Genomic DNA, 23,295 nt, shown 5'->3' with positions numbered 1-23,295 from the left:
ATGATGCCATCAGCTCATTGTCACCACGTGTTTCATTGCTTATTGCGCTCAGGCCGCCATGTCCATTTCTGCTGGCTACAATAGTCCGTATTAATTATGGAAAAAATCCGAAGAACAAAAGAGCTAGTTGCAAGTTGGGATTGTGATCGCTTTCAGCGTCCGACTACCCCATTGGTGAGTTTAGGGTGGCATTGAGCAACGAGATTCTCACTTTGCATAGAATAGTCCCCACCAGCCCTCCACACCACCATACATGTCGTCCTGGACTAAATCAGTGCGATTCCTGTGCTTAAACGACCTTCACACCTTCCATTTCTCGTCAAAAAGTTCGAAGAAGAAGTACCTCCAGAACTGTCAATATACCAAAATGCGGGGAAGAAGAGCAACCAACTTGGTTCCGTTTCGGTTCGCCTGGCATACAAAGGTGTCGAGGAAAACCTTTTGCCAGAAATCAGTTATCTATCTGATGCTGCCAGTGTTCTCGACATAAGTACCTGAAGATTAGCTTCCGTAGCTTGCGATGGTGGAGCTCCCATGGTCTGGAGGCTCGTTTGTGTGTACTTGGTCGGCCATCCCGTCTCTGCGATGTACATTTCCGGCTTGTTTGGCAGGCCATTTGCCACAACCACATTCGTCTCCTCAAAATACTGCCATGTCCACCCTGCCGCATCTTGCACTGTTGTTCCTGCAAACCTGAACCTGATCAACATTGTTCATGCTTGGGCACAACCTCATTACCAAGCATGTACGTTCGACAACTTTCACTCGTCAGTCAAGACACAACCAACAAGGTGGCAACCCACGCCATAGTCAACGTTTCGAAGAGTGTCCGTATTAAAATAGGCCCCGGCCTCGGCATTCCCGATCTAAAAAATCTGTCAGTACCCGAACCCATATCTCAAAGTAAAACGACCCACCGGGATGTTGCCGTGGTTCAAGTCACGCATGACTGACTTGGTATCGTCAATATCTGCCTTCAAAAGGGCTGCACCCGTGTTTCCGACGCTGCCGTTTGGATCTGTCGCGGAGTTTGCGGTCACGTAGCTTTGTATTGTGAGTTATTGTCAATCTTGACGACAAATGTGACACACTTGAGCATGAACTCATTCCCCACAGTTATTCCCCCAATGTGCTCTGTGCCATAAGTTTGGATCACCCGCGTCAGCTCGTCTCGTTGGCGCCGATATGCTGTCCCGTTGTCTGTTGGGATAACGTAGTTGCCAACCCAAACGGTCATTTGAGCCTTAGTTTGCTTAATCGCTTCAAGGACCAATGCGGTTTGGTTGCAGTCCGCGCCTGCGACTGCCGTTGAGCTTACTGCAGGTGCATAACATTTGATAACTTGCCATATAGACGAATCCGCTGATACTAGTTTAGTCGTTGCTAGCCATGGAATACGAGGATGTCTCTCACCGTTGTAAGCTGCGACAAAAGTTGGACATCCCTTATCACCTCCTCCAATTTATTACCACAATTGGGCATTTGCGAGCCTTCGGGAGTATATGCAATGCCGTAGAACGATTGCACTAGTTTCGGGTCTTTGGCAAACACGCTTGGGTCGGAGCCCGAGTTGGATCCGGAGGAGGAAGAAGAGGATGATGATGATGATGATGATGACGAGGATGAAGAGCGTCTAGTGAGGACGACGGCAACGGCGACAGCTGCAGCAATGAGTGCTATTAAGCCGACAATGCCAACAATAATCATTGGTTTCCGACGTGTGGGCTTTTTCGTTATGGGCTTTTCCTGCCATTGAACTGCGTTCGAGACCATCGGAATTGACTCTGGCTGTTGGCCGTCCTTTTGATCCAACTCAATACGCAGTTAAAAAAACACATCGTCCATACCGGCGAATCGTAATACTGCTGCAAGTCGGATTGTGAGTTCTGCGGCTCGTAGCTGTAAGGAGCGTGTGGTGGCATTTACTGGGGGAAAAGGAAAGACTTGGTCCCAAGACTTACCTGGCTTGGTCTTTATTCTACTGCGCACTTGCCAAGTAGTTGCCATACTTAGGGGTTTAGCGTGTTTGGTCTTGGATCCTTGATCGCGATCACGAGCTCGACTAAAGTCTCTTGACTGACGTCGACGTTTGTTCTTTTCCACAACCATGATGCCCGTCTTCTGATATGCGCGACTCCTCTTTTGCATAGCTGGCGCTCGCGTCTTCTACAGAAATGAAATTGGACAAGTCGTCTCTGCCACAATGCAACGGATCGTCAGAGAAACGGTGAGTTGTTTGAGGATCACCTTGAAATATAAATACCCTTTACAGATAGAACGGCATGGTCATCCTGAACTTGTGCACAGATTCCGAACTGAATGTCCGATTACCGTAATCGGACACCTTCGCGACTTTTTTTACAAGGGAGGCCACTGTGGCTCGTATGTAGGAAATCAGAATTTACGTCGATTTGGAACTAGCTGTACCCGGAACTTTAATTGGAGGGCATGTGATAACTGCGATAACTGGTGTCTGCTCTTGCACAACAAAGCATTGACCGCCACAGCTTCCAACACTGCTTCGTCAAGACTCTCCACTTCCTCTGGCTCTCGCGATTGGAGTAGCTCATCATGACGAGCTATCGTCAATGTAGCGATAGAAGCCATGTTGTCCGCAACTACGGCAGCACTTGGCCTCTTTCCTGCCTCTTGAGCCCAATAGGTGAGAACGTATTGCCATAAAAGCACGGGCATCGCAGGATTCCCGGATGGTCGAGGTTCTCTTTCTCCGAACAGTATTTTCAACATCGCAGCACCTTCTGAATAATCTGCGAAGGGTGGCCTCCCGGTGTATAACTAAAAACTCCCATCAATAAACTCGCGACGACGTGGGCTCTTTCTTACCTCAACGCAGACAAACGCAAAGGCGAACACGTCTGTTTGCGGGGTTCTCATATAGCGTGTACCGAGGCGGTCGGGATCAATCAACTCGGGAGCCATCCACCGTACATTCCCCGCTCGTGACGATGTGGATGCAGTTCCCCCCCGAGAAAGCACTCAATCCAAAGTCAGTCAAACAGGCCGTGTGTGCGTGATCGATGAGTATATTTGCCTGAATAGGTGAATGAGTGCATTTGGGGCTTTAGTTAGTTGGACAGAATTTACGCCACGAAGATCCCCATGCACAATACCGAGCGAATGTAGATATTTAAGTCCTTCTGCGATTTGTAAAAGCTACCAGGACTAAGTGTCGGGCATATTGTTCAACGAAGGGCTCACAAATTGAATGATCTGCTCATGACCGTGGTTTTGCAGGAAAGTTAAGATGTTCCCGTTTCCCATCCACGGCGAGACCAAACAATATGAGCCAGAAAATGTGTCGTTGTCAACGCCGATGAAGGGGAGGATGCTGGGGTGTCTAAGCCCCTTCCACACCAGTGCTTCTCGCAAGAGTTTCTGTTAATATACCTTGGCAGCCACTTATCAACCCTGAATGTTCGCACCTGCTGATTGAGACGAGCCTCCGATTCGCCACCATATAATGACTGCCGCATTCGTTTCAAAGCAACGGGCTTTCCCTTGTAGCTTGCCCTGAAGATGTCTCCGAATCCGCCCCCATACGGTTGTGGTATTCTCCGTAATATGTTGGTCGTCTGAGTGGAGGAGGGTCTTGAAATGGATATCGTTTTCAAGCCCAAGTTGGCTCGCTATCTGAATGACGCAGTCGTTACTTTATCTGAATGACGCAGTCGTTACTTGTGTTTTCAGACTAGGGAGGCTGAGCTCACAGAGACCACGGCTCTTCGATGGTCTATACTGTCGCTGATAGCACAGATCGCAGGTTTGGCCTCTGCCAATGCATTCAATGCCTCCTTTGCGGCTAAAGTCTTCAGTTGTTCTGCATTTGATTCCCTGTGAGGTTTCTCAGATCGACACCATCTTGTAACTCGTATGAATATACCACGATTGAGTGGGCGCGGCACACCAGCCCTGGAGGAATGAGACTGAAGCCTGTTTCTCGTTGTCAATCCCATAAAAATCAGGGGGAGAAAATTCAACTTGCCTCATACAGTACCACGCTCGATGTTGGGATGAGCGCCGTGTAGGGAGTGGGCTTGAACCATGGAGCGCGCTTGATTCCGGACATAGTGGTCGTCCTTGGACCTTCAAGTTCCTGTCGAGGGATTGGAGAGCAAGGCAACTTGAAGCAGCTGCAGTGCCCCAAGGCATTGAAAGGAAGCTAGCTTGTGAGAGCCTGGGAGCGATGGATCAAATGCTGGATGTCACCGCGAGCTCGAGGCATGATTCTCCGAGCTCTGAGTGTTCAGTGACTGCAGTCATCGTCGGTGCTTTGAACAACATCATTTTTTGGGAGGGCTCACTGGTTGATGGGACGATTCGATCAACTAATTCGGGCCGGGACGCCTTCTTTCTCAGTTTCTGAACACAACATCGCAGTCAGTTGCGTGTGAGCATATATGTTGTGTAAACGCAGGGCGTCTATCGATCAAGGGTGGTTGCAACTACTGCCTCCTCGATGGCCAACTCGAACTACAACTGGTTCACCGCGACATTCAAAGAAGGTCTATCCAGGTCGTATGTTGCAGGGGTGCTAGCGGAATGCATTGGGGACATAGGTGCGAAGTTTGTTGTAGTTGTAAGAGTGCCAGTGATCGAGGTCCTCCATAGTGCAGTCAATGCTGAATGACAGTGCAGTCAGTTCTGCCTGGGTCACCGAGTTTCAATATTCCACCAATCGTTTTGATCAAGCCCTCCGAGTCTTCAGCTTGCTCGATGCCCACAACCTGGACATAAACTTAATTTTGAGCTTTCATAGAGCTGTGTTGAATGAGGACGGAATTCGTTCCGTTCTCCGCGACCGTTTTGAGCTTGTCCCAGTAAGTCCTTGTTTATAGTCCTCTTTGGCTGAAGTTATCAAGCGAAAACTATTGCAAGACTCGGACCCAGACGTGGCCTAATAACCCGACAATGGAGGTTACAACCACCTTACCTGCCGAACAAATGCCTTTCGAGGTTTATTATCATCACCTCCTTCGCAAACATCGCGGCATTCCTCTGTACTCCCCAGCACCGCGAGACACTCTTCCTGAGACGTATCGAGAAGCGGGCGTGTTTATTGGTGATGTTGGTCGCATCACAAGTGATGGCTCCTTTGATTTTTTCTTCAACGTGTATCGTGCTGCAGACGACCCAGTCAACGTGAATGGAGTTCCGGCCGGGTTTACTCTCCTTGCGATGTATCCTCATTATCACATTTCGCACAAAACGCGGCGACCCGGCGACTTCGTCGGAAGTCTTTCCATTCAACTAGAGTCAACGCAGCCTTTCGATCCTTCGCAGTATGTGCTACGATTACGGCGACTCTCTTTGCCTGCGCTGATCCAACTAAAAGTTTTCCCGGTGCTGAATATATATTTCATTCCACTCACTCTGATGGGGCAGTACTAGCCCTGCCCCACGGCTCTCAGGTGCAGAAAGTGGAGGCCATCAGGACAATGAGGCAGTATGCAGCCCAGAATGCTAAATATTGGTACGAATTTGCGTTGGGGCCTGAACTAGGACGTGATATTGAGAACGGCCAACTCTATTTTGTCACTGGCTGGGAGAAGGCGCCATCTTGGGGTATAGCTTCGTTCCAAACAGGATACACGCCCCAAGCCATCGCACAACAGCTTCGGTTTCAGCCTACTGCTCCTCTTGAATCACAATACAAGTATCGCTGGAGCTGTTTACCCAGCATTGCCGACACCGATTTTGCGGACGCACCAATGATCACCGCACCACTCAATCAAACACTTTTCCTCCATGCATTTGCGATTTCTCTGGACGAAGCACTCTGGCTCCAACTACTCGCCGGCAACGATGCAGTCCAGACTGTGCACCACCCTCCAGCGGCAGGACCAGGTTTCTCCTCTCTACAAATCAGTCCTCATAGAGCGTCATCTTGGATGGCATCGTTCTCTCGTCTAATACCAGGGTCTGGTGGAGGGAATACCGATGATGCGGCGGAACAAGGCTCCAGCGATGTCTTTATGTCTGCTACCCCTCCTCCTCCTCCTTCACGTGTGCGTCCTCGTCGCCTTCCCTGCGGTACTCATATTTGACGGCGGCACAGTTGTTTCACCCTTCGCAGCTGATCAACGAGGAACTTCTTCGTCAGGTTGTCATTCACAACACTGATTGTCTGCGATTGCCTGAGCAAGCTACAGATCAATGGAGTAACGGTGGCCATAACACACAGTGATGACTGGATGGAAATACTGGTAAATTTACCTGTCGCGTATATTCAGAACATTTACGGGCCCAGGACGACTCTCGGCCTTCTCCACTAGCTGCTGTAACTCCAGAATTGTTCAAGGAGGCCATATATGATGACTGCCTGGAGGTCAAGAAGGAAGAAGGCAAGAAACACCCTGGTGTCCGTTCTGCTTGATTCTTACTATCACGAAGGTTTTGTGTATCTCGAACGACTGTCTGCACCAACCTCGAGGTAGAACTGACTTCGCATCTCTTGCTTAAGGATGGTACTCATCCTCCACAGCGCACTTATGCTGAGAGAACTAAGGCCTCACGCGTCGACCAATCCCCCCTCCCAAGTTAATCGACGTCGACCCCCTTCTCAGCTATCGTCAAGTTCTCAACCTGACTTGCAACGGCAGGATGCCAAAGAAAATACACAACAGAAAAAAACAAGTTGCAGTAAACAGCGTTTCCGAGCGGGTAACCGTGTGTTTTACTGGGATGGGGGCGGACGCACAGTCTATTGCGTGATTAAGTCTCTGGCCATTATTCCGGTAACCTTTTCCATCCGTATGTCTGAACCGAATAACCTCGTTGGTGTCTAGGGTGGGACTGTGGCCGTCACGGCAATCACCGACTCTGGCACTACGATGCGGCTACCGTGAGTTACATAGAATAATCCCAGCTCCAACACTATTTTCCTAACGGCTGACAGTGCAGCTGCCTTGCAAAACTTGTCCGTGTAAGATAATATCTTGATTACATGTTTATTCTACACTTTGTGTCGTTCTGTAAGTAGAAAATGTGAAAGATCGTCACGTGATCATGAATTGGGCGGGTATGCGCAAAGAAAGAGAAAGGCGATATGGATACAGAAGTAATGGGTTCTACAGTGTCCGGGAGAAGCAAGCAACTGGCTAGTCCTCTTCCTTTTCTTTCGCCTTGGGCTGGGACGAGGAGGAGCGCTTTTGCTTCTTGAGCACCTTTGGTCGGTGGAAACCGTCCTCAGTGTTCGCGTGATGGGTCGTTCTGCCAGAAGGCAATGTTCGTCGTCGCGTGACTGTGGCGGTGCCATCTTCTGGAGACTCTTTAACAGGGGAGAGACTGCTTTCGTGGTCCCGGGAAGAGTCCGTCGAATCTGTCGAATCTCAGTGAACGAGCAAATAATGTGCAATAGAAGGCAGACCGATGGTTGTCTTCCGCCTTGTCATCGGGGGCGGGGCATCTGGTTTGCTGACTACTCGCCACGATCCACCAACAGCGCTGTCGTCGCCATCATCCCAAGAGTCGGGGGAACCTGGTTCATGTCCTACCGGCGGCGGTGGAATGTCAAGCATGAACCAGTCTTGCTGTGCGATCAAGAATTCAAGTACCCGTTGACTGAGGTCATGCTCGGAAGGGCTCATCTCGTGGGCTGGATGTGATATGAGGCCAGGACGAAATATAACGGCGAGATCTATAGATGGGTTAGTGTGAGTTCAGGTAACGAGAATAGGTGGCACACTGGAAGCGGTCATGAGATTCTTGTCGGATTTACGGGCGAAAACTGAGAGAAGATCGAGGACATAGAGAAGGAGGTATTGGTTTGCACGAGGCATTGAACGGATGAGACGTTTGTAGGTGGCGATCACTTCATCTTGATTGAAGGGCACTTTCGCTATCGCACGCAGGGTAAGGGAGTGGATTGGGTTACAAGTCAAATTTCTCACAAAACGCATCCCGAACCTAGGGCAAGGTGAGTCTGACGGTAGAATGCACCAATAGTGACATACTGCATGATACATAGCATGAGGAATGACAGGTTCCTATAGCGCCAATGAAAAAAAAGGAAACGCTTCAAGCGACAAGCATACGGGCATCTGAGTAAGGTATCGTCGAAACACACTTGCTACATCATGCTGAAACAGAGTTAGCTTTCGTACGGAATGAGGCTAGCACCTACTGTCGTATAAGACTCTTGCTTCCAGTCCAACGATTTCCCGTACTATCCTGACAATTAACCATGGTTTCAATGCCAATAAACTGCGCACTCGTGGCGGTGTCTCGAAGAGAGCTTGCAACTCGCGCATACGCCTGCTCGATCCACTGACACGGAAAGTCCCAGGTACTTCGGTAGCTGCCAAGAGATTAGTGGTGGAAGTAGAAGCAATGTATGACGCACCGTTTTCCTTCAGATATAGCCCACTGCCAAACGAATGAACGCGTAACAACAACACAGCTATGACTCCTACGTTTTGGCTACCACCACGGGAATATAGCCCCACACATAGAGTTCGCCATTCTGGGTGGGTCACTTAGTACAGGAAGGAAAGCGAAGGGGAGGACGGACCGCATTTGCCGTGGATATTTGGACGGAAGCATATTTCAAGCTCTCCTTCAAAGGCTTCCCAAACACAGGGTGCGGTGGTTCGTTGTCTTGTTGCTTGGGCTTGGGCCCCGCCGCAGTGAAGCTTGCCCACCAAGACTTGAGGCCGTTGTGATCATGCTTTGGGGGTGATTCGGTAGACAGCATAGCAGGGGCCTCAGATGAAAGAGGGAAGTGACGACCGCTTCGGTCGAGACTTGTTAGGGAACAGAGAGAGGCGGCGGAATCGTCGCGGAGCAGCCAGATTACAAGAGGCGAGCTCGAGGGTTGGGGGGAGAATTCAGGAAGGTGTGACGTCAGCGTGACCTATTTTGTCGAAGTGGGCGCTTCGACAGCCACCTTGTTCAGGCGCTCTTCTCGGATCTGGGCCGCCTTTGACCCATTTCTGCAAGACCATCAGTGTGTAGATGGAAACTTTCACTCCCTCCCGATCTGGGGAACTCTTCCGAGTCATTCCATGGCTGAATCCACGGTGGACATCATATTTGCTGGAGGTACTGCTTTTTCTTGTTTAAAAACGAAAAATTCACTCCAGTAACTAGGCGGAACCACAGCGTGTGTTGTCGCTGGCCGCCTGGCCGCAGCGGATCCGACCTTGAATATTCTCGTAGGATATTTGCTCTCCCCTCCAATCACGACTCAAGTCCGCGCAAGATAATAGAGGCTGGGAAGCATTCAGAGAACGTCAAGAACCATATCCAGCCCGCAAGGTGGCCTTCGCTCCTGCCGCCAGCATTAATTAGACATGCAACAGATACTGCAACAACTTTAGGTTGGGTGACTCGTTTACCTTCCATGTCGCTGAGCCAAGCGCATCGCTCGATGGCCGAAAGAGTATTTTGGCCTCGGGAAAGGCTGTCGGTGGAGGCAGCGCCGTGAATTGTGTGTCGCTTTCATCTCGCCCTCATCTCAATATTGAAGCCTGCTATCCCAGTCATGATGCATGTCATGCTCTTATCGCCGTCCTAAAAGCTGACATTCTACAGGTATACGCGCTGCTCTCCTTCAGACCTCGACGACTGGGAGAAACTCGGAAACACTGGATGGGGTTCGACAGATCTTATTCCCCTCGCTAACAAGGCGAGTCTAAACTCGTGAGAGTTATTTCTGGAGATGACCCTCAACAGGCAGAGGCGTTCCAACCCACCCTTCCCGGGCATGGCTCATCTGGACCAATTTCGGTGACCGCAGTCTCGAGTCTCGAACAAATAGAGAGTGGGGTGGGAGAACAATTTCTTGCTGTCGCTGCAGTTCGGGACTCTGAACGCAAGATCATCCCTGACTCGAATAATCTTTCTGCTTCAACCATCAACAATTATAGTGTGCGTAATTCCCATTCATACGTCGTTGGTGTTCATTTTCTTCAGCCGTGGTCACGGTACATCTCGCTCCTCCTTCACCTAGAACCGCTTCGTGACATGACCCAGATATGTGTCTCCCCAAACAGGGAAGCGATCCGACACTGCACACCACTACATCTATAACCAGGGACATAACACCAAGAACATTCAAATCTTAACTTGTTGTCGCGTCAAGCGGGTGATGTTCCGGTAAAGGCGCTCTGGCTCCATTCAATTTTTCTTTCTGACCCTCCGAAGGAACAAGCGGGCTATAGGTGTTGAGTATTTCGACCATCATTCAGAAACCGTGGACCCGCGAACTGCACTTACAGCATATGCATCGAAACTGGTTGTTCTATCTAGCGGAGTCTTTGGCTCATCAGCAATACTTGAACGGTACAGTCTTGGCCTCACGGCTAAATCTTACTTTGACTTGGAAAATAGTTCGGGCATCGGTGCAAGACCCGCCCTCGAAGCTCTTGGTATTCCCGTCATAGCCGAATTACCAGGCGTTGGAGAGAACTACAACGACCACGTCTGTTTGCTACCGCCTTATCGCACCTCCGATGATGAAATCACGTTGGACGAAATCTTCTATGGCACAGACCAAGTCATCAAACGTGAATTTTGATTTTTTAGCTCTGCTTACAATGAATGACTTTGAATGCAGCATACGAAGACCGCTGGCTACAAGATGGTCAAGGACTAATGGCGCACAAGTGAGTACTTGACAATTTTAGCATCGTCTTATGTAATGTTTCCCTTTCAGCGGGAACGAAGCAGGCATAAAAATCCGACCGAACGAGCAGGATCTCAGAATGCTGGGATCTGATTTCTCCCCGCGATGGGAGACGTTCTTCAAAACACACCCAGACAAACCAATCATGTGCTTCGCCCCTGCGGCATACTATGCTGGTCTCGACTCCGAAGCGCGCCGGCACAAGCACTTCAGCATGCTTTATTATGCAGTTCGTGGCCTCTAGTCATTCTTAGCCGTCCCTCAGCTCGAAACTAGGATTACCCGGCTTCCGTTGGATCTACACACATTCAATCGACTGACCCGTATTTCCCACTATCTGTCAGACCCGGTTATCTCGATAAGTGCGTCTTATCCGGTCTTCAAACAGAGTTGCGACTAAAAACTCTTGAACAGAGCCGAAGACGTGGCTCTACTGCGTTGGGGCTATAAATGGACCCGAGAAATGGCGCGACGTATGAACTCGTACCGAGGTGAATTCGCGCCAGACCATCCACATTTTCCTGCTGGCAGCCAAGCGACGTGTGGGTTTGCAGATGGCCCAATCCCCGTTTTGGGGCCGGACATCAAGTAAAAACCTCAGCCAACCATGACGATCTGATCTTATTGATGTCGGTTAGATATACTGCGGAGGACGACAAAGCTATTGACGCTTTCCATCGCGCGCGAGCGCAGACCACCTGGCACGGAGTCAGTGACTTTATCAACAACCATTGACAATTGCTCAATTTCATAATATCAGCTCGGTACTTGTGCCATGAAACCTCGTGAGCTGGGAGGCGTAGTTGACGCACGACTCTCAGTATACGGAGTAGAAGGCTTGAAAATTGCCGATTTAAGTATTGCGCCCACAAACGTCAGTACGAACACGTACAGTACCGCCTTGATGATTGGAGAAAAGGCGGCGGTCCTCTTTGCTGAAGAACTTGGCATCTCTGGTGTATAGATTCCTAGAAATTAGAATTGTTGGTCGATAGGGGTGAGAACCTGTGACTGATGCCGCACGCGACCTGTCACATCATATCTCTTGTTCAGTCCTCTCACAGAGTCTCAGCACATACGCCACAAAAAATAATTGGCCTGCGGCGCCAGAATTCTCTGCACTCTTAGCATCGAACCAGGAAGCGTCCTTCTCTTGTCACTCCAACTTTTCCCTCGCCTTCCTTGGCTGACCCAGGCCACCGAACACGATCGCACAACTGAACTAAATTGCCAACCCGACGAAGCCCGTGACATGACCGTGGCCTAAGAAGACCGGCAGGGTCCCATGATATGGCCGGACTATTTAAAACAGCTGGGGCTAGCAGGTTCCACTTCTCCACTTGTCAACAATGTCCCAGCCTCAGTACGATATCATCTTCGCTGGGGGTGCGTTTTCTTCTATTCGCCCTCCTTGGGGAGCACTGATTCGGCCTTTCAAGGCGGAACCACAGCGTGTATCGTCGCTGGCCGTCTTGCTGCTGCAGACCCGAATTTGAAGATTCTGGTGCGTTTTATGGCTCCAGCTTTCGTCTGCTCATCTGATTGTCTTAGCTTATCGAAAGTGGAAAGCACACGCAGAATATTTCTACGCATAACCAGCCAGCGCGGTACTATGCTAACCTGGCGAGTGGCGGCGACACATTCACTTTCCACGTCGCAAAACCCAGTCCGGCTCTCCGTAATCGCCCCTGCATTATTCCGTCTGGAAAGGGTGTCGGCGGCGGCAGTAGTGTCAACTGTGGGTTGGTCCTTCACTCTGTTTGAAGCCACTGATGATTCTTTGAAGTTTTGATGTACACTCGCGCCAGCCCATCGGACTACGACGATTGGGAGAGCCTGGGCAATCCTGGCTGGGGATCGGCTGATCTCATACCTCTGGCGAATAAGGTGACTTGACTTCTCTTCATGAAATTCACAATTATATGTCCATACAGGCAGAGACTTATGGCTCAGGGAAGTCCGGGGCACACGGCGCTTCCGGGCCGATCAAAATATTGAATGTCAGAGATCAGTCTGACATGCAGACGAATACCGCAAAGCAGTTCATGGCCGTTGCTGCTGTACGCGACAAAGAGCGCGGCTTCACCGACGACGCGAATGATTTCACAGTAGCCTCCATCAACAAGTACTCGGTAAGCATTGTCGTTTTCTCCTCCCTTTCTCACCAGATTCACGTAGCCATGGTCCCGGTAAGGGCAAATGAAAGGCATGACATCACGTTCTCAACTACACCCAGATACGTGTCCCCCGAGACCGGCCACCGTTCAGACACGGCGCACCACTACGTCTATAATCAGACGCACAACAAGAATCTGGAAATCCTCGTTCACTGCCGTGTGAAGCGCGTCATCTTCGAGTATGTCACTCTCTCTTGTTGTTCGACTCGAATTCCCACATGTTTCGCCTAGAGAAAATCGTGCCGTGGGCGTCGAATACCTCAGTCACCATCCTGACAATGCGGACCAAAACTCCATTTTTGTGGCGCGGGCGTCGAAGCTTGTCGTTCTCTCCGGTGGCGCATTTGGGTCTCCTGCGATCCTGGAGCGGTTAGTGATGGTGCTTTTGTTGTACTTGGCTCAGTTGAAGATGTTAGATCTGGGATCGGCTCCCCTGATATTCTGAAGACTTGCGATATCAAGCAAATTGTGGCTCTTCCTGGTGTTGGCGAGAACTACAACGGTGCCGTACCTAAGGTTAACTCCTAATCTCATCTCATCTTATCAGATCACAATTTGATGTTACCTCCCTATCAAACAACAGACGATGAGGTGACTCTGGACGACATCTTCCATGGCAGCGACGAGAAAATCAAGCGTGGGTTGTTTGAAACGACTCAACCAATGACTTGAGCCTTTTGTAGCTCATCAAGAGCGTTGGCTGAAGGACGGCCAAGGCTTAATGGCGCACAAGTGTGCTTTTCTGTTTGGTTTCTTTTCGCTCATAGCTTTTATAGCGGAATTGAAGCGGGTATAAAGATTAGGCCCTCCCAACAAGACTTGGAGGTCCTTGGACCGAGTTTTGCTCAACGCTGGAACGAGTTCTTCGCAAATCATCCCGATAAGCCGGCTCGTGCAATTTTGGTCCCAGATTTCTTTTAAATATTGATGTTTTTATCAGGTGATGTGCATTGCGACCCTTTCGTCGTATGTCGGGGGCAATCCAGCAGCGCCAGCGGCCAGCCGGCATTACACAGTTTGCTACTATACTGTGCGTGGTGTCTTGAGACCTGTCATCAATTCATCATTTGCGCTTACGCATAGGAATATCCTGCATCGCTCGGCCGAACCCACATTAAATCAACTGATCCGTATACGCCGCTCGAAGTCGAACCTGGCTTTCTCGATAAGTGAATTTTCCACTCTGCTTCTCCTGGAGCTATGCTGAGCCATGCCCAATAGGGAGGAGGATGTCGCAGCGCTTCGGTGGGCGTACAAGTGGTCCCGGGAGATGTCCCGACGCATGGACGCCTACCGAGGCGAGTTTGCCCCAGACCACCCGGCCTTCCCGGAAGGCAGTGAAGCGAAATGCGGACGCCAGGATGGCCCCGTGCCAATTAATGCGCCAGATATTGCCTACACTGCTGAAGACGACAAGGCCATCGACGACTACCATCGTGCTACAATCAGTACGACCTGGCATTCGGTCAGCGCTCCTTCAACATGCTTTCCTTTATCAGCTAATAATGGCACAGCTCGGTACTTGTGCTATGAAGTCGCGCGAACAGAACGGTGTGGTCGACCCACGCTTGAATGTGTATGGCGTCACGGGCCTCAAAGTGGCGGACCTCAGCATTGCCCCAACGAATGTCGCTGCCAACACATATAACTCTGCTATCATCGTAGGCGAGCGCGCTGCGGTGATAATCGCCGAGGACTTGGGCATCAAAGGCGTCTAAATAGACTCATTGAGAAGAAGAGGATTTTATCTGTACAAACAAATAATAACACCGTCCGTCGCTAAGTTGCTCGGCAGCGATCAACACTGAGCTTTGCGGGGTCCGGGTTGCCTAGAATAACGTGATGAATTCAAGTAGGAGGGTCGTGAGACGGTTCTTACCCCACCAGTTGGGAAAGTCCACTCCTTTGCCACTAGCACCAAACACAGCGAAACTGAGGATGAAAAGAATAACCTGACTCCCTCCGTCGAGCGCAGCGGACAAAATATAGTTGTACTAGTGTCAAAGTTTATAAACTGCAACAATGGATGCGACAGGGAGAACAGCTTACTTTGGCAAACCACTTGGGCCGTCTTGTTCGCAGCCACCACTGCGAGTAGACACCAATGATCATGCAGCTCGTCCACTGGCCTGTTTTGTCGCTCAGCACATAGGTAATCATATACCGCGAAGTTGTCTTACCGTTGACGGAGTAAGGTAGCCATCCGATGTAGAGCAGAATGATGGGCAAGTTGAGGTACTTCATAAACCTGGCAAGTTTGGACTGGGGATTGGAGAACTTCCAGACGGCCCAGAAGGGGAAGGGTAAGAAAAGGCCGATCAACCTTGCCAAGCTTCAGCATCAAAATAAGGAACCAAGTTGCATATAACACACATCGCAAAGGGAATAAGCCAGTACGGCTTCCCATGCGCGAACAGCTCCTTCCCGAGAGCACCCATTGCGACCGAGGCACTGTTGTACTGCTGAATGATCCAGCCAGACCACAGCCGCGAGCCAATCGGATCCTTCAGAATCTCGCGGTTATTTTTTATGATCGTTTGCATCACTGTTGCTTCGTCAAACCCAAGCCGAGAAAAGACGGCACACCACGTACTCGTGTAGTTGAAGATTGCACCAATGAGCGAGCCAGCCATCTGCACGCCGAAGGTTATACGGGGAGGCAGCTTCGTGTATTGGCCGAGCTTCAAGTCCTGGAGCAGATAGAGGGTCTGGAAACTTGTCGAGTCTGTTTCAACGGTGAGGAAAGTCATTGTAACGCTATTCAGTCTTACTTCCGTAGAGATTGGCATACATGACTGGTGGAATAATCAATCGATTCTTCGCAGAGAATACTTAGCGTTAGAACGCACCGGGAATTGGCTGCCCTGGGTGAATAAAAGCCGCCATAATCTGGATTGCATATTTTATGCTGATGTTAAAGCCGGTCGTAGCAGTGACTGCAATTCGATGAGCTGAAATTATTTTAAGGAAACCGACACTCGCTAAAACCGAGAACCACAGAAATAACAGCACTGAAGACTAAAAAGAGATCGTCAGACGCTACGACAGTCATTCTGTCCCAAAGGTCTTACAAGTAAAGTACAGGATGCTCCATACCGGCATCAAAACTGTTCCATGCGGTCCAGCATAGCTACAGCCTATGCCGACACCGAGCGACAGAACAAAGAGAGCGCCATAAACCCATTGCGGGACTTCGGCTGTTGAGAGGATGAGCAAGAACAGAAACCGACCCGTATACCAACACACGATATTTCTGCATTTCACGATAATGCGGGTCATCCACGTTGGCGGCATGGCCCCGCTTGAGAAATCTCATCCCGCCGAACGCAGCTGTCAATTCTGGCCAATGCCAAATAAGCAAGTATGTTACAGCCGCGCCAAGGCTCAAGTTATAGCACAGTTGGCTGATGGCATAGGTGGTCGTATACATCGGCAGTCCAACCTCGGCCAACGCAGTTTTGTTAAGCCTGAAATCATCGGTGATGACAAGCGACTGATTGTAAGTGCCGCCGTCCTGACTGAAGAGCGCCGTTGACATCCATGGTAGCGAGCGCCCATTGAAGACGTTGGTGTAGTACGATCCAGTGAGGACTGCATATCCGAGCCACATGCCGATGAATGAGTTGATCTCTGATTAGATGCAAGTTACAAACGCGGTCACGTGAGTATAGGGAGAAACTAACGCGTTTGCAATGGCCAAATAAGCGGGTTGCCTTGAGTGATCAAAGTCCATGATGTGCTGACACTTGCTAAGCCGATCCCTTCATTGCTTGAACCAGCACCAAAGAGGTTGCGAACAAATTCATGTCGTCCATTGTCAGCCAGACAAATGATAGAGAATGCTGTGAGGAGGGGGAATGGGTATTGAGGAATCCATTCCCAAAGGAATATTGCTGCAAACTGGAGGAAAGTAAGGAGCAGTACATCAAGATGAAAAATAACACCCACAATGATCCAGAAGAAGCGCCTTTTCTTGGCATTCAGAGCACCTCGCCAATGGAGGCTCTGCAAAAGATTGACTACGGAGATATAGTTGGGATAGAACGCGCTTGTGTTGATCATTAGTCGTTTGCAGCTGAGGTTATCTTGACCGTTCCACTCACTAAGTTGGGTAAACCAGAAATGTTCGCACTGCAAATCAACCACGTCCGTCAAGCAGTCCAGGATGTCACAACTAAATGACGCACATATACCCGCGATTCCATAACCCAACATTTGTGTCGCAAAAATTTGGAAGATCGCAACAGCAGCGTTCAACTTGAGGTCGTAGAAGAGGTCAAGGGCAGCGATGATTTCCATTCCAACGGCAACGTTAGATGCGGTTCCCGACATGATGACGATGGCTGTATGTTCCCTGCTTCGGTTAGCAGAGAAGAATGCAACTCGAGGAATTTGCTCACTTGAGATTGAACGGGCCTGGATTGAGGTACCTCCAGTAGCCATGGCTTGGCAAGACATCTACAAAGTATCATTCAACGACCGGGCAGAGAGAGGAATAATTTGATACTATGCATCGCAGTTCCCATAACGTAGGCAATGATGAGACAGAAGAGTTGAGAGACGGTGGCATTTTGTGGCTGAAATGGACTGTTTAACGGGAATGTTGCGGTTTACACGAGAATGAACCTTGAAGGTATATATGGTTGCTAAACGTCTTACACTCAGAGGAATTCGACAGATGACAACAATGGCTCACCGAGAACCTATGGATTGACTTGCCTGAGGAAGAGAAAAGATTATGGCAGGATTTGCTTACCGCCGAGAACGCGCTCAATCCGACTCCGAGAAAAATCGAGCGGAACGTAATGGAAGGAAGCTCTGGGTCATCATGGGTGGAAAGGATCTGTCGAATTGTGAATGTCATTCCAATCGACACGTAGAGTGAACCAACCTGAGTAGCGACGTCCTCAGCCTTATCAATGACTCCAATGTCCTCATCTCCATCGACAGAGTCGACCTGCTCCTCCTTCTCCAGGTCATTCAAGGAGCCCTTGTCGGAATTTTTCGAGTTCTCCTTTTCATTTAATACTTGCGAGGCGGAGCGCACAGGGAGGGGCGAGGCAGGCTCAAGCGTCGACATAGTTCGTAGTCGAGGAGCTGGATCAAAGAAGCCACTGTCTGAAGCTAAGAACACGTCTATTGGGAGTGTCGTTATCATTGCGATAAGCCCCGTATTAGAGGGCCGCTTAAGTTGGCCACGAGCATATGACGCGGTGGCAGGTATATTCCGGCGTGGGCTCGGACTGCCTAAAAGATGCTTGGCCTGAGTTTGAAGGCATTCGGCTGGAGCCTATCAGCGGTCTATAGATATGAATGGCGAAGAGCTTAAGCAGACACCCAAGCTCATACTGAGTAGCACATATAACGACTGCATCGAAAAACTTGAAGCCAAGACTTTACGGTGGCGCTTCGAAGCTTTGACAAGGGACAATGCACGAGAAGGGGGTTCCAATTAAGGCCAACTCTCCCTCGAGAGACGAGAGGCAGGCACCGGAGCTGGCAAGAAGCTGGTCAAGGAAGAAATTGATCCAGTGTCACAGCTCCCGTGCACCGTCACGGTAACTCTCTCTTGCTTTGACTGAACCAAGGTGCAGGGATATTAATCTATTAAGTATATTGTATCTCTAGTTGAACCTCCTGCGGCGGTAATGAATACTTTTCGGGTCCTTGGGCATCATGATCATGGTCTGCAAGGATGGTGAGGAACAACATCGACACAAAAAAGGTGACATACGTGGTAGTTGTGCTCTGGCACGGGGTTTGGTAGACGGAGTTCAACCTTGCGCATGATGGTAGCGATGATAGTGCCAATCTGGAGGTACGCAAACTACATCCCAATCAGAATCAAGAGGTCCGAAATTGGAGAAGGAATACTGACCTGTTCACCAATGCAACGATGCTTTCCGGCGCCGAATGGCTGATATGGACTTTCAGTGCCTTTGCTAACGGCGCCAAACCCGAAGTCGATCTTCTCCCCACCATCGTCTACGTATGTCTTGAGGGCCTGCGCAGCCATGCCCTCCTCATCATACCACCGCGAAGGCATCCATTTGTCGGCGTCTCTCCAGGTGTCGGGGTCGAGTTGTGACATGAGGGGGGAAGCAAGAACGTAATGGTCTTTGGGGACAACATAGACACCGTCTTTCGATGGCGCAGCCAGAGTGGCAGGCACCACAACGTCCTCTCGGACTTGACGCATGATACTGTGAATGGGCGGATGCATACGGAGAGTTTCACGAATCACAGCGTCGAGGATGGGGAGATGCCTTAAGTCTTCGTAGCTCATTGCACGGAAGGATCCATCCGGGTTACCGAAACGCTTGACCTGCTCGTCATAGAGGGCATTACTGTAAAACAAATGAGTTATTGAGCAGCAGGACACACAGGCAAAGAAAAAACGAACGCGACATCCTGGTCTGAAGCTAAATGCAGCATTGTCCAAGCCAAAGTAGCAGAGCTGGTGTGTTGACCGGCCATCAATAATGCGATCATAATGTGGGCTATTTCGTGGTCTCGAAGAACGTCGCCGTTGCGGTATTTCTGGTCGAGGAGCGAAGAAATCATGTCGTAGGTGTGATCGCCATTGGGATTTTCCCTTCGCTTCTTGATGATGTTGACGTAGAACTCGCTCATCTTCTTTTGTGCTCGGTCTCGCCTCCGGTAGCTTTCCAAAGGCAAGTTGGGGAACATGAAGTTCAGAGGCGTGAATCCGCCATCGAGGTCGGTGTAAAGGTCAGAGAAAGACTTGTCCAAACTGTCCCGAACTTCAGAGCCTTGCAATGTTCGTGATGCGGTGAGGATGGTGATTTCAGCCATGGCGCCGATGGCGTCAAAGTTGCCCCACTCGTTGATATCGTCCTGTTGATACGTGCGGAAACGCTGGTCGTGACTCATGAAGTTGTCCACCTCGTCCTCAATCATCCCCACATAAGCGCGGAACGTCTCAGTTGTCAGCCCGAATTTGACAAATTTCTTCTGCTGCATGAAAACCTCGTTGGGGACATCATATACGACATCCTTGCCAAACACGGGTGTGGTTAGATGCTGAACAAAAGTCAGAAATAATGATAAAAAACGCGGCTGAAACGAACTTTGTATGCCTCCTCTGCGTTGAAAGCTATCGACTTGCCGCCCAGAATGAAGTTGTTGCCTTTGGGCGTCAACGCCACCGTGACCTTGCGGCCGAGCAGCACGAATGTGAACACGTTCCCATACTAGAAGCCCCTCTTAGTCGGTTGGGAAGGGCGTTCACAAGCCACGTACCTTTTCTTGACACGCTTTGAAGAAGCCGATCGGGTTGTTCCCATACCATATTGCCGAGCCGACTATGGGTATCCAGTGGAAGACGAGGGGTGGGTCTGAGGTCTTGCGGGGAATGAGCTTTTGCCAGAGCGCGTTGAAGAGGACCGCAAGAATTGGTGCGTTAATGAAGGCGAGAAGCAGCCACCGTTCACGGGGAAGCTCTTGCGCCTGGGCTAAATAGCCAGACCAGGTGTCGGAAAGAGGATTGGTGCTGTTGGCGAAAGACATGGTGGTCGAAAGACACCAAGCTCCTGGTATAAAACCATTTTTGCCATCGAACCATATTCTCACTCGGCGGCGTGTGAAAGTTTATGACAAGGAAAAGACCGCTCCCGAATCAGCCGATTCCACCAGCACCAGAACGCACCAGATTCTTATATTCCAGACCTACAAAATCTACTTTGTACCACAAAAAATGGCTACCACAGAAAGCCGCGACAGTTTACGGACCCGCAATGACACATCTGCTTCATATGGTTCTTATCCCGCGCTTTCTTCCGACTCTTGGGACTCCCTGGTGCGGCTCGTGGGTTGTAATCGAAATTGAACTCTGTTCCGGCAGGAATGAACCCGCGCGCGATGAAAGCAAGGTAGCCAGCGTTTTGCTACAGTCTTGAGTAACCCTGTCTTTGCTTGTCAACGCCTTACCTCTAAAATCGTCTCATACACAACCGGCTGAACAAGCAGATTTGGGTCGCAGGAATGGCTACGTGCTAGGCTCAGGGCATGGAACAGGCCAGCAAAGACAACTCACTTGATGAAACGCGTCCAATTCCCTGGATCCTCAAGGTAAGAGCGCCCAATGGAAAAAATTAGTTAACGCACCGTGCTGCCAAGAGTCAATGCTCAGCAGGCATTCGGGGTCCTGCTCATCGTCCTGATAATCAAGGTCAAAACAAAAATCTTTTTGTGCACCAGTGAGTTGTTCAGCGTCCCAACGACGTCTATCGTTTATTAGCTGGCTTGCAAGGGAAAAACAGCCTTGTTACATCAGTTTCCCCGTGTACAAACCCAAAACCTGGCCCTTGTTGACGTCTGCCGTAGAACGAACTCCCCAGCCGCATTCGGGTGTCTTAAAGATTTCGATGGGGACTTGTCGAGGCCGTTGAGCAATGCGATTGCCGCATCTAGTTGAACAGGAGCAATACTAGGTCGAAAGTGAATAAAATCGAAAGGGCCAAAACGAAAAAACAAACAGAGTTACACTCGACGATGACTTCGTTCGGCGCATAGTTGAAGTTGAAGCGTTCCTAAGCACGATCAGTACAGGTTAGAGTCGGACAGATGAAGCCACATTTGTGTAGGCGAATCCTCTGCCGTTCTTCTCGCTTTGGCATGCGCAATGTGCTGCATTGATGCAATCCACTCCATTGGGCAAGTCGCTCGTTCGACAACCACAGTTGACGAAACATGCTCCAGGAATTTCAAGCTGTTTGGTTGTGCTGGAGACCCTAAGATCTGGGGACGTAATACTGGATGACAAACCTGTTGTAAAACTGGCTGAGTTGGGGGACTTCAGACAACGCGTCGTCACACGTATACTCGTCCTCTAGATATTGGAATGTGGGTGAGATTGAAGAAGGTAACTCTTCATCATCTAAATCGTTGGCGAACATGATTGCCTCGGCACGCTCGGCGTTTTTGGCGATCAGAGTCCACTTTTCTGCTAGATCTAGTCTGTATGAAAAGCAGTGTTCAGCTCCGCTTGTAGGACTGAGCGTCAGCCTACCGCAACTGAAATACTCTTGCGCGTTCCTTTCCTTTGCGCCGAGGTAACTGTGCCTTGGGTCTGTCCTCGTCGATGTGGGTTTTTACTTTCCAGGACGTCGAACTATTATTTTCGGGTTTCGTGCTTTTGCTCTTGTCTCGCTTGATACCAGGGGTTTCACTGTTCTTTTTTGACGGCGAATCGTCGATAGCCACTTTTATTCTCTTCCACGGCTTCGGATATTTGACGCAGGTGTCGCATAGATCCCCACGACTGACATCTGGAGGCGGAAGTTCGCTGCCACATCCATTGGCGCACATTCTTTCCAGAAGAGGGGAGCCTCTGCGTTTGCGCAAGCTCCCATCACCAGTATTGTTGCTGATGTTGCTGCTGCTACGCGTGACTGGTGTCCGAGTAACCGACGGAACGGTAGACGACGAGGTTGATGCTTCGCTGGGCAAACGCGATTTATTTGGAGTAGGAGGTGCCATTTTAAGCTGGGCTTTGCCTTTTCCTTTGGATGGTGATCTTGAGAATTCCGTCGCTTCCGGGGTACCAGACCCTAAATATTGGATATCGGACGACGACGACGATGACGATATAGAAATCGCACGAGTTCGAGTTGGAGCTTGAGGACTGTCGGGTATTTCGATTGTGGAGGGGCCTGCCTGAGCCTGACTTATTCGGGAGGGACCTGGTTTAGAATTGCTTTGGCGCATCCATAAGTTATCTGCTGAGCCATTTTGTCGACTGGGGGTCTTGGGTGGCGATCTTTGGCTTCGGGTTGAAGAAGTGCGAGGTTTGAGTGGGTGTGGCCCAATGCTTCCACCATTGATCCATTCCATTAACCGGTTGCGATCCTCCATTAGTTGCACTGCGTTTCGTTGGGACACTGGTTCGCCGATTTGCTTTCTATTCCATGTGGCCATGTTGACGACGTCAGCAGGACTCCAAACCTTGACCTGGCCGTTCCTTGGCAGGTTCGCCTTGCGCTCCGCTTCCCATTCTTTGGTTGGCAAAGGAATGTTCACAGAGCCATTTGTGTGCCAGGTAGTATTCGTGCCATCTTCGCGTTCCCAATCCTCCCATTGGAGCTATCGTTCTTGAGAAGGGGTAAAAAATGTGGTTCAGTTCTTACCTGATACCTGCAAAAGTTAACTTCTCGTGGGTATAGATGGAACAAACAAACAGAATTTCGTTATCGTGCCCGACGACTTCGTCAACAATCTTGAATACCCATTCTTTGTTAATGTCTTCAACGCCCCAATCATCCTCAGGCGGAGGGGACTTGACCCAATAGTCTTCAGCGCCTGCCTCCTTAGACTTCTTCGGACGGCCACGCTTGGAACTATATCAAGTGAGATACTTGGATTCGTCCTTGCACTTGCATACCGCGACATGAGCAATCCCGAGATGTCGACGGTTTCGTCGAAAGTTGAACTCCGTGACATCGTGACATCCTT

General features: G+C 50.0%; 9 protein-coding genes across 9 annotated transcripts; 3 read left to right on the top strand and 6 right to left on the bottom strand.

Moving 5' to 3' along the window:
• Nucleotides 1-207: 207 nt before the first annotated feature.
• MIND_00259900 (Glycoside hydrolase family 17 protein) lies at nucleotides 208-1,773 on the bottom strand (the record flags this gene model as incomplete). Its single annotated transcript, XM_037359476.1, has 10 exons — nucleotides 208-261; nucleotides 307-343; nucleotides 392-438; nucleotides 495-693; nucleotides 739-758; nucleotides 804-866; nucleotides 918-1,044; nucleotides 1,092-1,362; nucleotides 1,414-1,422; nucleotides 1,470-1,773. The coding sequence occupies 10 exons, from the start codon at nucleotides 1,771-1,773 to the stop codon at nucleotides 208-210; spliced, it is 1,131 nt and encodes a 376-aa protein (XP_037224571.1).
• A 621-nt stretch (nucleotides 1,774-2,394) lies between these two features.
• MIND_00259800 (Kinase-like protein) lies at nucleotides 2,395-2,940 on the bottom strand (the record flags this gene model as incomplete). The annotated part of the gene is made up of 2 exons (XM_037359475.1): nucleotides 2,395-2,796; nucleotides 2,845-2,940. The coding sequence occupies 2 exons, from the start codon at nucleotides 2,938-2,940 to the stop codon at nucleotides 2,395-2,397; spliced, it is 498 nt and encodes a 165-aa protein (XP_037224570.1).
• A 1,537-nt stretch (nucleotides 2,941-4,477) lies between these two features.
• On the top strand, nucleotides 4,478-6,947 carry MIND_00259700 (WD40 containing domain protein; the record flags this gene model as incomplete). Its single annotated transcript, XM_037359474.1, has 11 exons — nucleotides 4,478-4,577; nucleotides 4,630-4,838; nucleotides 4,897-5,300; nucleotides 5,354-6,026; nucleotides 6,077-6,121; nucleotides 6,171-6,224; nucleotides 6,269-6,362; nucleotides 6,412-6,451; nucleotides 6,503-6,755; nucleotides 6,807-6,862; nucleotides 6,917-6,947. The coding sequence occupies 11 exons, from the start codon at nucleotides 4,478-4,480 to the stop codon at nucleotides 6,945-6,947; spliced, it is 1,959 nt and encodes a 652-aa protein (XP_037224569.1).
• A 171-nt stretch (nucleotides 6,948-7,118) lies between these two features.
• MIND_00259600 (Rho GTPase activator) lies at nucleotides 7,119-8,713 on the bottom strand (the record flags this gene model as incomplete). Its single annotated transcript, XM_037359473.1, has 11 exons — nucleotides 7,119-7,339; nucleotides 7,388-7,657; nucleotides 7,706-7,858; nucleotides 7,911-7,926; nucleotides 7,974-8,006; nucleotides 8,055-8,099; nucleotides 8,144-8,185; nucleotides 8,232-8,317; nucleotides 8,363-8,385; nucleotides 8,433-8,482; nucleotides 8,531-8,713. The coding sequence occupies 11 exons, from the start codon at nucleotides 8,711-8,713 to the stop codon at nucleotides 7,119-7,121; spliced, it is 1,122 nt and encodes a 373-aa protein (XP_037224568.1).
• Nucleotides 8,714-9,023: 310 nt separating this feature from the next.
• On the top strand, nucleotides 9,024-11,609 carry MIND_00259500 (GMC-OxRdtase-N domain-containing protein; the record flags this gene model as incomplete). Its single annotated transcript, XM_037359472.1, has 16 exons — nucleotides 9,024-9,060; nucleotides 9,109-9,173; nucleotides 9,221-9,276; nucleotides 9,321-9,448; nucleotides 9,576-9,646; nucleotides 9,694-9,888; nucleotides 9,934-9,944; nucleotides 9,994-10,116; nucleotides 10,165-10,302; nucleotides 10,351-10,526; nucleotides 10,577-10,625; nucleotides 10,676-10,874; nucleotides 10,922-11,007; nucleotides 11,060-11,233; nucleotides 11,284-11,353; nucleotides 11,406-11,609. 16 exons carry the CDS (start codon nucleotides 9,024-9,026, stop codon nucleotides 11,607-11,609), a joined length of 1,782 nt encoding a protein of 593 aa, XP_037224567.1.
• A 385-nt stretch (nucleotides 11,610-11,994) lies between these two features.
• MIND_00259400 (GMC-OxRdtase-N domain-containing protein) lies at nucleotides 11,995-14,540 on the top strand (the record flags this gene model as incomplete). The annotated part of the gene is made up of 16 exons (XM_037359471.1): nucleotides 11,995-12,031; nucleotides 12,085-12,149; nucleotides 12,197-12,383; nucleotides 12,432-12,532; nucleotides 12,580-12,777; nucleotides 12,824-12,834; nucleotides 12,882-13,001; nucleotides 13,054-13,191; nucleotides 13,239-13,324; nucleotides 13,370-13,459; nucleotides 13,506-13,554; nucleotides 13,599-13,725; nucleotides 13,763-13,852; nucleotides 13,906-13,991; nucleotides 14,044-14,287; nucleotides 14,337-14,540. 16 exons carry the CDS (start codon nucleotides 11,995-11,997, stop codon nucleotides 14,538-14,540), a joined length of 1,833 nt encoding a protein of 610 aa, XP_037224566.1.
• A 61-nt stretch (nucleotides 14,541-14,601) lies between these two features.
• Nucleotides 14,602-18,183, bottom strand: MIND_00259300 (OPT oligopeptide transporter; the record flags this gene model as incomplete). The annotated part of the gene is made up of 21 exons (XM_037359470.1): nucleotides 14,602-14,651; nucleotides 14,702-14,816; nucleotides 14,872-14,951; nucleotides 15,003-15,145; nucleotides 15,196-15,367; nucleotides 15,416-15,547; nucleotides 15,594-15,617; nucleotides 15,672-15,758; nucleotides 15,799-15,840; nucleotides 15,894-16,019; nucleotides 16,069-16,452; nucleotides 16,506-16,722; nucleotides 16,771-16,870; nucleotides 16,926-16,953; nucleotides 17,010-17,176; nucleotides 17,223-17,280; nucleotides 17,330-17,399; nucleotides 17,449-17,476; nucleotides 17,526-17,665; nucleotides 17,714-18,112; nucleotides 18,172-18,183. The coding sequence occupies 21 exons, from the start codon at nucleotides 18,181-18,183 to the stop codon at nucleotides 14,602-14,604; spliced, it is 2,574 nt and encodes an 857-aa protein (XP_037224565.1).
• A 263-nt stretch (nucleotides 18,184-18,446) lies between these two features.
• On the bottom strand, nucleotides 18,447-20,352 carry MIND_00259200 (Lanosterol 14-alpha-demethylase; the record flags this gene model as incomplete). Its single annotated transcript, XM_037359469.1, has 6 exons — nucleotides 18,447-18,509; nucleotides 18,557-18,649; nucleotides 18,701-19,169; nucleotides 19,226-19,866; nucleotides 19,914-20,036; nucleotides 20,086-20,352. 6 exons carry the CDS (start codon nucleotides 20,350-20,352, stop codon nucleotides 18,447-18,449), a joined length of 1,656 nt encoding a protein of 551 aa, XP_037224564.1.
• Nucleotides 20,353-20,543: 191 nt separating this feature from the next.
• MIND_00259100 (Lanosterol 14-alpha-demethylase) lies at nucleotides 20,544-23,283 on the bottom strand (the record flags this gene model as incomplete). Its single annotated transcript, XM_037359468.1, has 12 exons — nucleotides 20,544-20,729; nucleotides 20,773-20,830; nucleotides 20,879-20,900; nucleotides 20,950-21,068; nucleotides 21,114-21,271; nucleotides 21,321-21,374; nucleotides 21,419-21,566; nucleotides 21,610-21,801; nucleotides 21,854-22,926; nucleotides 22,971-22,977; nucleotides 23,022-23,180; nucleotides 23,225-23,283. 12 exons carry the CDS (start codon nucleotides 23,281-23,283, stop codon nucleotides 20,544-20,546), a joined length of 2,235 nt encoding a protein of 744 aa, XP_037224563.1.
• Between the last annotated feature and the right edge of the window lie 12 nt (nucleotides 23,284-23,295).

Source organism: Mycena indigotica, assembly GCF_014461135.1.
Source record: "Mycena indigotica strain 171206Taipei chromosome Unknown Mind.scaff0002, whole genome shotgun sequence".
Taxonomy (NCBI): Eukaryota; Fungi; Basidiomycota; class Agaricomycetes; order Agaricales; family Mycenaceae; genus Mycena; species Mycena indigotica.
Note: the sequence above shows the minus strand (reverse complement) of the source record. Positions and strands in the feature narration are given on the sequence as shown.